The sequence below is a fragment of the Plectropomus leopardus genome, chromosome 8 (assembly GCF_026936395.1).
Source record: "Plectropomus leopardus strain MGB_pleo_1.0 chromosome 8, ASM2693639v1, whole genome shotgun sequence".
Classification (NCBI taxonomy): Eukaryota; Metazoa; Chordata; class Actinopteri; order Perciformes; family Serranidae; genus Plectropomus; species Plectropomus leopardus.
In genome coordinates, this window is record NC_142183.1 from 23,141,272 (window position 1) to 23,154,213 (window position 12,942).

A 12,942-nucleotide genomic window follows, 5' to 3' on the forward strand; every position below is an offset into this window, starting at 1 on the left:
ATGGTTGAGCAGGATGTTATAAAAATACAAAAGACTTATGTTATTTACATGAAACAATGAAACAGCAGTTTTAAAGAAAACAATATTACTCTACTCAACATTATATCACTTAAAATATTTTAAATAAGGTAAGAAAACTTCATTGTTCATTATAAAACATGAAATGGAAATTTGCCCTCAGAATCTTGCAACACAGTATAAAAGCAGACAATAAAAGGCAGCAAAATAATTGAAATACATAAATGTTGAACAGCAGCAGTGTGTGTGTGTGTGTATGTGTGTTGGGTCCGTGATATTTTAATTTATTATGTCTACAGTTTAATCTATTATGTCTCTGTTTAGGATGGTCATAGCAAAGGAAACAAATTATGTTCTGTACCTATTTTTTCTGGCTAGTGGGACCTTGAGTCTCCTGCCAGACAGCAACAGTTGGATGGAGCTGATGATTAAAGAGGGTGGGAGGGGTAATTATCCCTCTCAGTAGCTCAGTAGGAACACTAGTTATTGATGCATTTGCAGAGTAGGAGAGTGACTGGATGTTTAAGCTGAACTTGCCTTTGAGTACTCTTTACAAATTTACTTCTCCACATTTTACATACTGACAACCTTTGAAGAAGAGCCCCATCTTCAGGTGACAATTGTAGCTTACAGGTTTCACAATATTTATGCCAGTACAGTTTATTTAAAGGGGCACCCAAGCCACAGCACAGGCAGAGATACTCCAGATAATCATGTTCCTTTACTTTTGTGACATTAAACTTCAGAATCTGAATTTTCATAACAATATGAAGAGTGTTTCAAACTTGAGATCATAAAGAGTAGAAATGAGTCCATTTGCATTTGCTGCTAAAATGTTTAATGCTGTAGCTGTCCCATTTTACCCAATGTCTCAAATTAACCCTTAGTTATATAGGCCTAGCCCATATGTAAATGTACTTCCATAAATGATTTAAATATTTCCTCCACAAATTAATTACTTGTGCTGTTTACGTTGTTGTTACAAACTGTTGTACAAAATAATAGGGGAACCAACTGAAAATATCAATTTTTTATTAGTAGATTGTGTGCCTTTTTTCTTGAATGATGAAGTAATTTTATTTTATTTATAACATCTTTTACTGCAGGAGCACACTTTATGTCGTAGGGAAACCTTACTGGTCATTGTAATGAGTAATCAATAGAGTGGGATGATAGTGGACGATTAAAGCCAGAGGGAGGCAGTAATGCAATTTAAAAAGATGCCAACTGCCCTAAACCCTAAATGAAAAGGGAGAAGAAGAAATGATCTGCCTTACTGGGCCTCTGATTGGCTTAACGTAAACAGCCCAACCAATCAGAGGGAGAGTAAGGCGGGTCAAAACAGCTCGTATCCGGTAAGATGGTCCCGTCGCTTTGTCTCTGGAGTTGTTTTTGTAATTTGTGGCCATTCTCGATTCAGCACCATCTCAAATCTGCAAATTTGATTGAACTGGATCACCTGTATCAAAAACCAAACGTGTGTCCGCCAGTCGGGGAATGACGAGGCTGAAGAGCAGGTAGGAGCGCTGTTTAGCTTCGTTATATTGATGAGTGCTGTTCTTTCACTGACGCTAGCAAGCTAGGCTAGCTGAGATGTAGCTGCACAGCCGGCGGCAATCTTTAAATTTGTACACGCGCAGATTTAGGTGCGCACGTGTGTACTAAATAATGCTTGTCAAAGTTGGCCAAAGATGAAAACTTTTTTTGTTTCGTTTGTTTGAATGTAAAGACTCTGCCTGTATCAAACGTTAGCCAGGTAAACGTTAATTGCCACCTTGGATAATACTAATTATCATCAGGCTGCGAACAGCGTCCTGATTAGTGCCATAGTAATGTTATCATAATAATTTTTAAGTAAGTAAGCCCTTCATTACACTACCATTGAATGAGAACAAATCCAACAAATGTGTACACACATTTATGAAACAGTCTTTAAAATACCCTCCTTTCACATGGTCATTTATAATTATTATTATTATTGCTATATTATTATTTACTATATATGATATCATAATTCGCTCGTATTTACACCGCTTCCTTATTTTATATTGCTGCGAAAACATCAACAAATGTGTCTTTCACCAGCTGTATTTATCCAAGTTGCCAGCCGAAAGCAGAATTTCACATGATAACATTGAACAAACCATGAGCATGTTATTACCTTCACCTAATGCTCATTGAATGAATGAATACAAATTGATTTCAGACATATGAAAACAAAATAATAAACAAACAAAAAGTTAAGTTAGTTCCAACAAAAAGACAGAATAAAGTGAAAAGCATGCTACAAAAAGTAAATTCAATTTACAAGCACTGTCATGCCCTAAAAGGAGTAGGAAGAGCTTTACACTCATTTAATCCCACCCCTTCTCCACAACTCAGTGATTAATCTTCATTTTATATAAATATATTGCATATACAAATATATGCATATAAACAAATGTGTACACACACACACACACACACACAGAGAGAGAGAGAGCTCAGTGAACTCTCCTGCTGATTTCAACACAGATTTGTTGGTTTTTCATCTTGTTTCTCTCCACACACTCCTCTCAGTAGTGTGACGGTAGTTGATGAGGTGGGTTTTCTAACCAGTAGATCAGCAGGTTACAGGAGGTAGTATATATATACTCTTCAATGTATTCTAATGGCTAAACATGTCCTCTGTTGTCCACACGACTTGCACAGTCCGCAGAGTGTTATGACTTACTTGAACTTTTTTTTCTGGATGCAATTTTGGCACCCCTCTCGGGATGGCACCCAAAGCGGCTGCCTTTATTGCCTATGGCAAGCACCACCACTTGCAAAACCTGCTAATGTTTACAAGTCTAAACTTGGCATAGCTACTTGATTTTCTGTATTATCAGTGTTGGAGTCATTACCTAAAAACAGTTCAGTATTACACATAACTCATTACTTTTAAAAACTAAAGCATTTCTTTACTTACACCCTGTAGAAAGTAATCATTGCAGTGCTTGTTACATTACTTTTGGGTTGCTCTGCAACATTGCCTGACATGCATTGTCTGTTAACAATATGACATAAAACTAAAGCAATGTATCATATTCTTTAGGATCACTGTATGTTTGTAACATAAGGTAAGACTTTATTTAACCCACAGAAGGGAAATTCATGTTACAGCCACTCAAGAGTCAGAAGCGAGAGGCGAAATGCAAGAAGCTGATTGAGTGATAAAAACGCTAAAAAGTATTACCAGTATACAAATCTGATAAAATAAAAACAAAATAATATGAAATCTATAATACATTATGTACACCTTCAATTTATACAGATACTGGATGTCACAGATTACTAATTTCACAGGATAAATTGATGTACACACATGGTGTGATCTGTATTTATTGTAAGATAAAAGGAAAGGAGTAAATGTATGGGCAGCAAATACACAGCATACTTGTATTTTTTTCGGGGGGGCTTATATCGGCCTTTGAAAAAAAGGCATATTGACATATATATATATATATATATGTACACAAACTCAGATTTCCATTATTCATATACAGGGTTGTACAACATGTTAATTTACCAGTATGTTCATTAAACAAATGTCTCTTCAGGTACAAATGCGCCTGGCTTCTCCTGAGTCACACCTTGACCCGAAACAAAAAAGAATAAGCAGGTAAGCATTCAGCCTCTTGGGCAGTCAGTCAATATGTTTGGACCTGTATGTTTATGATACTGACTTAGACATTTATATTAACCTATATGCCAGCTCATTTTAGGAAGCTTGCTACTGTAGCTAAGTACACCGGACTGGATGAATCCAACACCTCAGCTGAGTGTGAGAAAAAAAGGTGTCACTCCTGATGACCCTTCAGAAAATAACACAAGCAGCACATCTAAAGGTATGAACTATGGAGGTACTTGCTGGTCTCAATTAAGATATTCAGCTTGTGGAGGGATGACAGATTGCCCCCAATGTCCTTCTCTTCAGAGTGAATGAAAAACTGCAGTTTTTTCTTGTCCTCTGTGGGGGCAGTAGCATACCAGGTGATGATGTAAGGGTCGAGGATAGACACACTGACTACATTTACTTGCACAAAATATTAATGTTTTTGCCCTTATTCTGGAAAATATATTATTCTTACTAAGCTGTTTACATGTCTAATGAAGATGGATATTCCACTAATGCTCCCTTTTACGTGAAGCCCTGCATGTTCCAAAGAACGTGCCTTAACATGTCATTTATCACTTCAAAATATAGCAAAATGTGCCAGCTGGAGCAATGGTCATTTTGCTTCTTTACATCAAAATAGGATTTTTTTTTTTTCAAAGTTTTCCACTGATGTGTCACTTGCTCAAGGAGAAAACACAGCCTCCCCCTTTCATTTCTTAAAGCACCGCTTGGAAAGGTTTATGTTATTGTATTTGTGCATATCCAAATAACCTGTTGATATTTATAATGTTTAAAAGTATGTGTGTTTCTCCTCCTGACAAGAGACGTGGCATTGTCTTTTGGGCATACATCTCTCCCACAGCCTTTTGAACAGCTGAAGAGTTGGTTCGTGTTACATATTCATAACAATGCACAGAGCTGACCATAAACAGACAAGAGGCTGTGTGTCGGAGCCTGCCTTAAAAACTCCTTAAATGCACATTCCATATTGGCTGCATACATGCTGAAGTATTGCTATTAAAAACCTGAATCATACCAGTACATCCCACTATGAAAAATGAGTATTCTGAAAAACGCTTAATTCGTAATAACTAAATGGAATATGCTGTTTACGTGAGCTGTATCAAATTCAGAATATTGTCATATTTTCAATAGTAGTGGAATATTAGTGTGCACGTGAACATAGCCAATGATGGTGGTGCACCATATTATAATTCTTCAGCTGTGCTGATGGGGCCTGTGTCAGGCTGCATTCTTCCAAAAATCTACAACCATTTGTCTGTAGAGAAGTATGGTGCAAGTAATTTTTTTTCTGTCTGCACAGGGTTATGAGGTGGTCAGTCTCCCGTCTGTAAGAGATGAGTCCAGTCGAGGTGGTGTCACTGCAGTCACTGTAGTTAGTAATCAGTTTAAAATCGTTCCAGAAAGATAGTTATTTTTCCTGTAATTGGGCACTTGTGTGATCAAGAAAAATTTAGTGATTAAGAAAAAAGTGAAATGAACAAAGTGATAATTGTTGATTTCTTTTCTCTTCATCACAGATGATACCCTTCAGAAGAAAGTAAGATGCACTGCCTGTGGAACACAAGTAAACCACTGTAAGCGCAACTCTGTGTACACGCATCCTGTGCTCAAAGTGCTTATTTGCAAGGTAGGAACATTTAAAATAAATTCTGCATATTTTCATAGCCATTACAGTGAGCTCATGCTAACATTTTTTCTGTCTTTCCATTCTTGATGTATGATCACATTGTTTTCTCTTCCTCAAGTCATGCTACAAGTATTACACCACTGATGACTTCAACAGAGACTCTGATGGGGTGGATGAACAGTGCAGGTAAGGCGTTTTATAAATAAAGTGACAAGAAGATACACAATACAAGAAAAAAAGATATTAAGTTCAACATTGAAGGCTGTGGATCTCAAATGAATATAATGTTGCATTCACTCAACTATTTTTGTGACAGAATTCACACACAAGCTTCTTTTTTTTGGAGTCAAAGTTTATGAGAGTTTATGTGGCTTTTATGTTTATGATTTAAATGGCCCTTTTGGAGCAACATTTAATGAAATATTAAAAATGTTTTTCTGACCCATCTTATATATTTCCTCAAATTATTATTTGATAGATTTACATGTTTTTCTCGGTCCTTAACCAAGTAAAATTAGCTTTGGAAGCCGTATCATTAAAGATAACTTGTTTTAGATCCTAAAACTCAGTTGAACTTTTCCCCCTCAGGTGGTGTGCTGAAGGTGGCAAGCTCATCTGCTGTGACTACTGCAACAACGCCTTCTGCAAGAAATGCATCCTACGTAATCTGGGCAGGAAGGAGCTTTCACTCATCACTGACGGGAACTCAAAGTGGCACTGCTATGTCTGCAGGTCAGAACCCCTCCAGGATCTAGTCTCCAAATGCCACCGCATCATGGAAAAACAAGAACAGCAACTCAAGCAACGGACAGCGGACAAAAGAGAGGAACGCGAAAGCAACCAAGTAGCAGTCAATGGGAAAGAACACAGAGAAAGTTCAGGGACCATGACATTCTCCTATAAAAAACTGCAGGTACCTAAAGAACTTATAAAGAAAACCAAAAAACTCGTTGAAACAACAAATGGTCTGAACAACACATTCATCCAGTTCATACAGCAGGCAGCTGAGGAGCAGGGGGAGAAGTCTACCAGGTATCGGCATTTGAAAGCCTTCAAGGCCGTGCTTGCTGATGTGAAAAAGGCCCACAGTGCTTTGGAGGAGGCTTTGGAGCCCGAATTAAAAAACATGGAGCTGCAATATGGTAACGAAGAGCAAAATATTTTCAGAAAGAACAGTGAGGTTGTGGATCCAGTAGTAAAAAATTGCGTGGAAAACATGGTTGCGGCAGAGGGTGATGCGGTAGGAGCTGCTGATGCAGCAGATAAGGTGGATGCAGTAGATGAGGCTAATGTAGCAGGAGCTACCAACACAGAAGATGAGGCAGATGCAGTTGAAGTAGCTAATGTAGCAGAGGAGCCTGATGCAGCAGATAATGTGGACGCTGTAGATGAGGCTGATGTAGCAGGAGCTGCTGACACAGAAGATGAGGCAGATGCAGTTGAAGTAGCTAATGTAGCAGAGGAGCCTGATGCAGCAGATAATGTGGACGCTGTAGATGAGGCTGATGTAGCAGGAGCTGCTGACACAGTAGATGAGGCAGATGCAGTAGGAGAAGCTGATGTAGCAGAGGAGCCTGATGCAGCAGATGAGGTGGACGCAGTAGATGAGGCTGAGATAGCAGAGAAGGCTGATGCAGCAGGAGCTGCCGACGCAGGAGATGAGGCTGACGTAGCAGAGGTATCTAACGCAATAGAGGAGTCCAACAAGGAGCAGCATAATGAGCAGAATGTTGACAATTATGAAATGTTAGATGAGACTCAAATGAAAACCAACCAAACAGAAACTGATGCAGCTGAAGCATGTTATGATGGGTTAGTGTCAGCAGGTCAAATGTTTCCGGATCATGACATTATGTCTGTGCCTCCTTCTGTTCCGGAAGAGCTTTTTCAGATGGAGAGTTTTGTGGATGCCACCATGCTCTCACAGTCTGGGGCTGATTTGGTCAAAGATGCTGATACAAAGTCGATTGGACACTCAACAGACTCTCAACCCATTCAGCCCATAATGAACAATCTTGTAGTCACAGAAAACAGAGAACAAGATAGAAAGATGCAAAAACAGTGTGAAGAAAAATGCGATACGGGAAAAGGCGAAGCTGCTGATGCAGTAGATAGGACAGACAGCCCACCACCAGTCTGTCACTCAAGCAGACAGAAGACCACTCTCCTGAGCAAGCCTGAGAATCAGGACGAAAAAGAGTCCATTGATTCAAACCTTCAAATGGTGGAGAATCTTGTGGATTCCAACGTCCTCTCACAGACAGATACCAGTTCAGTCAAAGACGCTGATACAAAGTCTGATAAAGCCTCAACAAACTCTCAACCCACCTCACTAAAAATGAAGAACCTCATAATCAAACTAACTAATGTGCCTGTTCTGACTAAACATGGGTCATGGTCTTCCAGGTCCAACAACAAAGAAAGGGAGGCAGAGGCACAAAAAAAATCTGAAAAACAATACGGAGACAGAAAAGACCATGCTGCTGATGCAGTAGATGGGACAGACAGCTCACCACCAGCCCGTCGCTCAAGCAGACAGAAGACCAAGAAGCAGGCTGAGAATCAGGAAGAGGAGTCATCTCATACAAAGTTAGCAAAGGGACAACATGTTGTGAGAGGGTGCATTGATGTTGTGACCCCTGCAGAAAAATACCACATGGATAATGTGGCGGATGCAGAGGAGACTGAATTAGTGGTGGAGACCAACACAGAGCAGCATAATGAGCAGGAAGTGGACATTGATCATGTGTCAAACGAGACTGAAGTGAAAAACAACCAACCAGAAACTGATGCAACCCTCAATACAATGAAAACTGAAGCATGTCATGATGGGTTAGTGTCAGCAGGTCAGATGTTTCCAGATCATGACATTATGTCTGTGTCTCCTTCTGTTCCCGAAGAGCTTTTTCAGAGAGAGAGTGCAGACTCCACCATGCTCTCGCAGACTGACACAGATTTGGTCACAGACACCGATACAAAGTTAATTGGAAACTCAACAGACTCTCACCCCAGCCAGCCCAAAATGAAGAACCTTATAATTAAACTGACTCGAGTGCCCATTCTGTTTAAAGATGGGTCATGGTTCCCCATGTCTGAAAACAAAGAAAAAGATGGAGAGGTGCAAGAAGAGAGTGAAGAAAAATGCATGGAGGGAAAAGACAACGCTTCTGATGCTGCAGCAGGGACAGAGAGCCCACCACCAGGCCGTCGCTCGAGCAGACAGAAGACCACTCCCCTGAGGAAGCAGGCTGAGAATCAGGACAAGGAGGAGTCCTCTGAGTCAGAGTCTGAGAAAGATGGTCAAAATCAGGCGAAATCCTCCAAGAATACTAAAAAAGAGGATGGGGAGGAGACCAAGGATTCAGAGAAAAAGATGGATGACTCTGACTCGAAAGAAGAGAAAGCTGCAGAAGGCCACAGCGCAGACGAGGAACGTGGAAGCACAAATGCTAAAAACAACACATCCAAAAAGGAGACAGGCAAAGCGTCCAAACGCAAAAGGAAGTCTGAAAGCTCCTATTCAGAGTTGGAGAACAAAAGTAAGAAGACACCCAAGAAGAAGAAACAGAATGACTCAGACTCTGGCCCCAGAGCAGCCGCCAAGCTGCAGTCTTCCTCCAGCGAGGATGAGGAGGAGCAGCAGGCTGAAGAGGACTCTGGAGAGGACAGTGACGAGCAAAAGATCAAACCCATTGTGGAGGATAACTTGGTGGGAAGTAGTGGCCCTTTTCATCAGTCCTCAGGTAATTTGGTCTGGAAGAGAGGAGTGTTAAATGGTGCTCAGCTCAGTGACCGTTAGTTATAGGACAAGCTCATTTTGGGAACTGCACTTATTTGCTTTCTTGCTGAGATTACCACTTTCAGTTTCTGTAATTGTGTAAATATGTAGCGGGAGCCAGTGGGTGCTAACTTAGCTCAGCATAAAGCATTCCTGTCCTTGTCCAAAGGTGACAAAAGTTTCCTACCACCCTCTTGAGCTCACAGACGAACCTGTACTCTCTGAAAAAACTGAAGTGAAAAAGAGTAACATCCTCAAGTTTTCCAGACAACTCTTGGCAAGAAAGTAAATAAGCATGTTTTGCAAAATATCCATGTTATACTTAATTGACTGACCCGCTCCTTCATTAATTGTGTTTGCTTTTTTTGTGTAGGAGACAAAGAAGACGATAAAGAGAAAGTCTCTCAGCTTTGTGAAGATGTTGACGATGATCCTGAAAAAAGGTACGTTAAAAACAAACTTTAAGGATAAAGACAGTCAGGATTTATGTGCATATCATTTAGTTTCCACCATGAAGGATTTTTATTAGTATCTGGGCCAGTGTGCTACTTTGTTTAGAAATTTTAAGGGTTTGCATTGTCTTCCAGGTAGAGCTGTTTGACCTTACGTATTAGCTCAACTGCAGTACTTTGCGAGCCCAATGAGACAACTCAGTCTAGTCCTAACTGAGTATTGTGTTTCCATTTTAAATACTTAAGAACGTGTGCACCATTAGTGCACCATTCCTCTTCACTGTCACTGTTCCCATCAAGATAAAAAAAAATTGTAATAACATGTTAAATGAATTAATGAAACTTTGAAAAGGTTTTGCTTCTAAACTGTAAATAGATAGTGGTAGTTTTCATTTTAACAGCTCATTACATTTTAAAACAACAGACAAAATATTAATTGAAAAAATGGCAGCCCTTATTTCCCTTTGCTTTATCCCTGAGTCACTGTTTCTGCCTGTAGCAATGTCATGATATTTCTACAGGCTGCCTGTGTTTTCATCATTTACCATTAACAAGCTTCAATAGGAAATAGATATCACATCCCTGTAATACTCTAGTAGTAAATTGTTATGTAGTCTAACTACAATGGAGGGAGTCTGTCTGTCTGTATGTCTGTCCTTTTCTTAAGTTGATTGTTCATCTGATCAACTTCAGATTTGACAGCTGTGTTTTTGAGAACCCGAGAAGTGTCGCATCAAGTTCAAGCTCTTGAGGTCTATAGAATATTTATATTTATAGGACATGTTGTGCACATTGTAGTGAAGTGAGAGGGGATGACCTTCAGCTGTTTCACCTCAGAATGCCGTACAGCTCGATCTCCGTTTTCTACAAAACACTGAAGGACTGGGGAAAAGAAGCCAGACAAAAGAGACTTGAGGTGTTACACTGTAGCTAAGTTAAACATTTCAAGCATCAGTGATTTAACTTTACGATTGAACGCTTTTGTTCCCCAACGTTGTTAGTAAATGCCGAGTATACTCTGGCATTGCTAGTGGACACAACTAAGACATGGCTAATGCATTTCTTAGGACCCGAGGAAGCACAGTGTTTTGAGCGTGAAGTTATTTGGCTGAGCAGTTCTTGAGAAAACCGCTAGCTGTCCCACTGTAGGTCAAGCAGTCAGCCCATACTGAACAGGCATGTTTTGTAATAGTGAATTCAATCTGAACCTCTGTCACATTCATCTGTTTTTCATTTTTTCTTTTTCTCCTGAAGATTTGCAAAGAAAACGCCTCTCTTGTCAGGAGAGGAGGCGGCAGCCAGCAAAGAGAAGAGGAATGAGGGGGCCGAGACGAACAAAGGTCCTGTCCGAAATTTTTATTTGCCCTGTGTGTCATGTCTAAGAATATGGGTGAAAATATTCTGAAATCTGATACCAGCAAGTGACTTTTGTTTTTGTGTTTTGTCTGTCTGTCTTTTTGTCAGTGTCCAGCAATGAATCCTCAGACTCCGTCTCTGAGAAGTTAGAGTCTACAGCAGGTTTGGGGATAAGCGAGGAGCTCTGTGAATCAGAGACCGAGGGGAAGCATCCAAAGACCAGGTGAGAAGTACATTTGAGCGATATGATGAGATAATCGTTTAACACGAAATTGACAGGCCACTATAATTTTCCTTATGTGTCCATAACAGAGTGATATTCAACTATGCAATGTGTGATGTGAATTTTGCACCATATTCATTTTTTCTTTTTTTTTGTTACTTTCATCATCTCATATCTGTCATCGTTTCAAATTAGCTGAAAATCATATGTGTACTGGTATAAATGACTATCCAACAGTATTAGCCATTATTAGATATTTTTCAAACAATCTGTTATCTATTTCAAGAATTTTCATGTTAGTGCATCCCTCACTTTTGTGTCTGTTTGGCTGCTGCATGCTAATGATGCACTGTAATGCCTGTGCGTGCAAATAACAGTATGTACAATAATTCATTTTGTGAACAGCAGTGATTCACAGCTTATGCTGAGTCGGCATCTGTGCTTACAGGTGTTTCAACCTATGCATCAGGAGTACACAAATGTTTCTATTAATGTACATCTTTTTGGTGGATGTTATTTATATATAACTTGTTTCTTAACGCAATATCGTCAGCAAGGGAATTTCAATATCGCCCAACCCGAGAACTTAAACTAATATGTAGTTTATTACTGCCACTGGGTCTGTATTGATTTCCTGCCACTCTAGCTCAGAGGGATTCTGCTTTGTGTCTGTAGATCTGCGATGAAGACAGACAAGGAGAAAAAGAGAAGTTACAATCAGAAGAGGAAACGGCAAAGGATCAAAGTTCAAGACTCTTCTTCCAGCAATGAGAAGGTGCTTTAATATTCAGTGCACTCGGTAGTCGTCTTGAACCGTCCCAGAGTTTCTTTTTTTCTGTGGCAGGATCTGCCAGGTGGAGGTGATGGACCCACATAACATTTACTAGTCAAGTCATGCATGACACATAAAATGTTATTTGAACTTCCCCCTGAAGTGTGTTGTGAGGATTATTGAGGGCACAAATTAATCATATGGTTGCTTGGCTACTGATCATAGGAAGTGAATTTTTTTTCTAAGGGCTGAAGATCAGAGGGTTGAACTCAGTGTTCATTTCCACAGAGTGGAGAGGGAGTTGATGACGACGCAAACGAAGAAGGGCGCAAAAAGATTTGCAAAATCCTGAAGGATGACAAGCTGCAAACAGAGACGCGAAATGCTCTGAAAGACGAGGAGGAGAGGAGGGAACCTATAGCTGAGACAGAGCTACTCAAAGGGAAACTTCGAGAGGTAAAAACGAACTGTTACGTCAGTCTGAAGATGTTGAAAGTAGAATTGTGGACATAAAAATCTTAACTGCAATCATATCCCCTGAAATGCAAAAGTGTATTCAATACACAATGCGTTTTGCACTGAACTCCCAAACGATTGAGTTGATACTTCTGTTTTATGAACCTCCTGCTATGTGTGAAACTGATTCAGACGGCACATGCTGATTTGAATACATTATAATTACATTTTGGAGAGAACAAGGGAAAGAGGGTATGCAGTATTAAGTATGCAACTGAAAAGTACATTTTATATTTGTTGCTTTAGGTCAGAAGGATCGTTGCATGCCAGCTAGCTCTCGGGTAATGACATTTTTAAATATATTTTCGAGTGAGAGTGAAAGTAAGTCCCCTTGTGTTATATTGAAATACACTACACATACTGTATGAAGGTGGAGGTTTTTGTGTAGCTAATTTTATGATGTTCTTTCAGGGAGGCAAACTTTTTTTTTTTTTAATCATGATGTATGTCAAATGTTTACATCCTCCAAATCCCTGGATATTTTTCTATTAAACAGTTTTATACATTTAATCTCTCTCGCTGCTTTTTCTTGGTTC

At 39.7% G+C, this 12,942-nt stretch overlaps 1 protein-coding gene across 1 annotated transcript; it reads left to right on the top strand.

Annotated features, from left to right (window-relative positions):
* Positions 1–3,747: 3,747 nt before the first annotated feature.
* LOC121947986 (uncharacterized) lies at positions 3,748–12,916 on the top strand. The gene is given in 10 exon segments (XM_042493204.2): positions 3,748–3,828; positions 3,830–3,887; positions 5,200–5,309; positions 5,428–5,495; positions 5,898–9,052; positions 9,461–9,530; positions 10,794–10,879; positions 11,004–11,118; positions 11,794–11,893; positions 12,179–12,916. Coding segments are annotated over 10 exon segments (4,068 nt in total). The 3' UTR covers positions 12,404–12,916.
* The last annotated feature ends 26 nt before the right edge of the window (positions 12,917–12,942 follow it).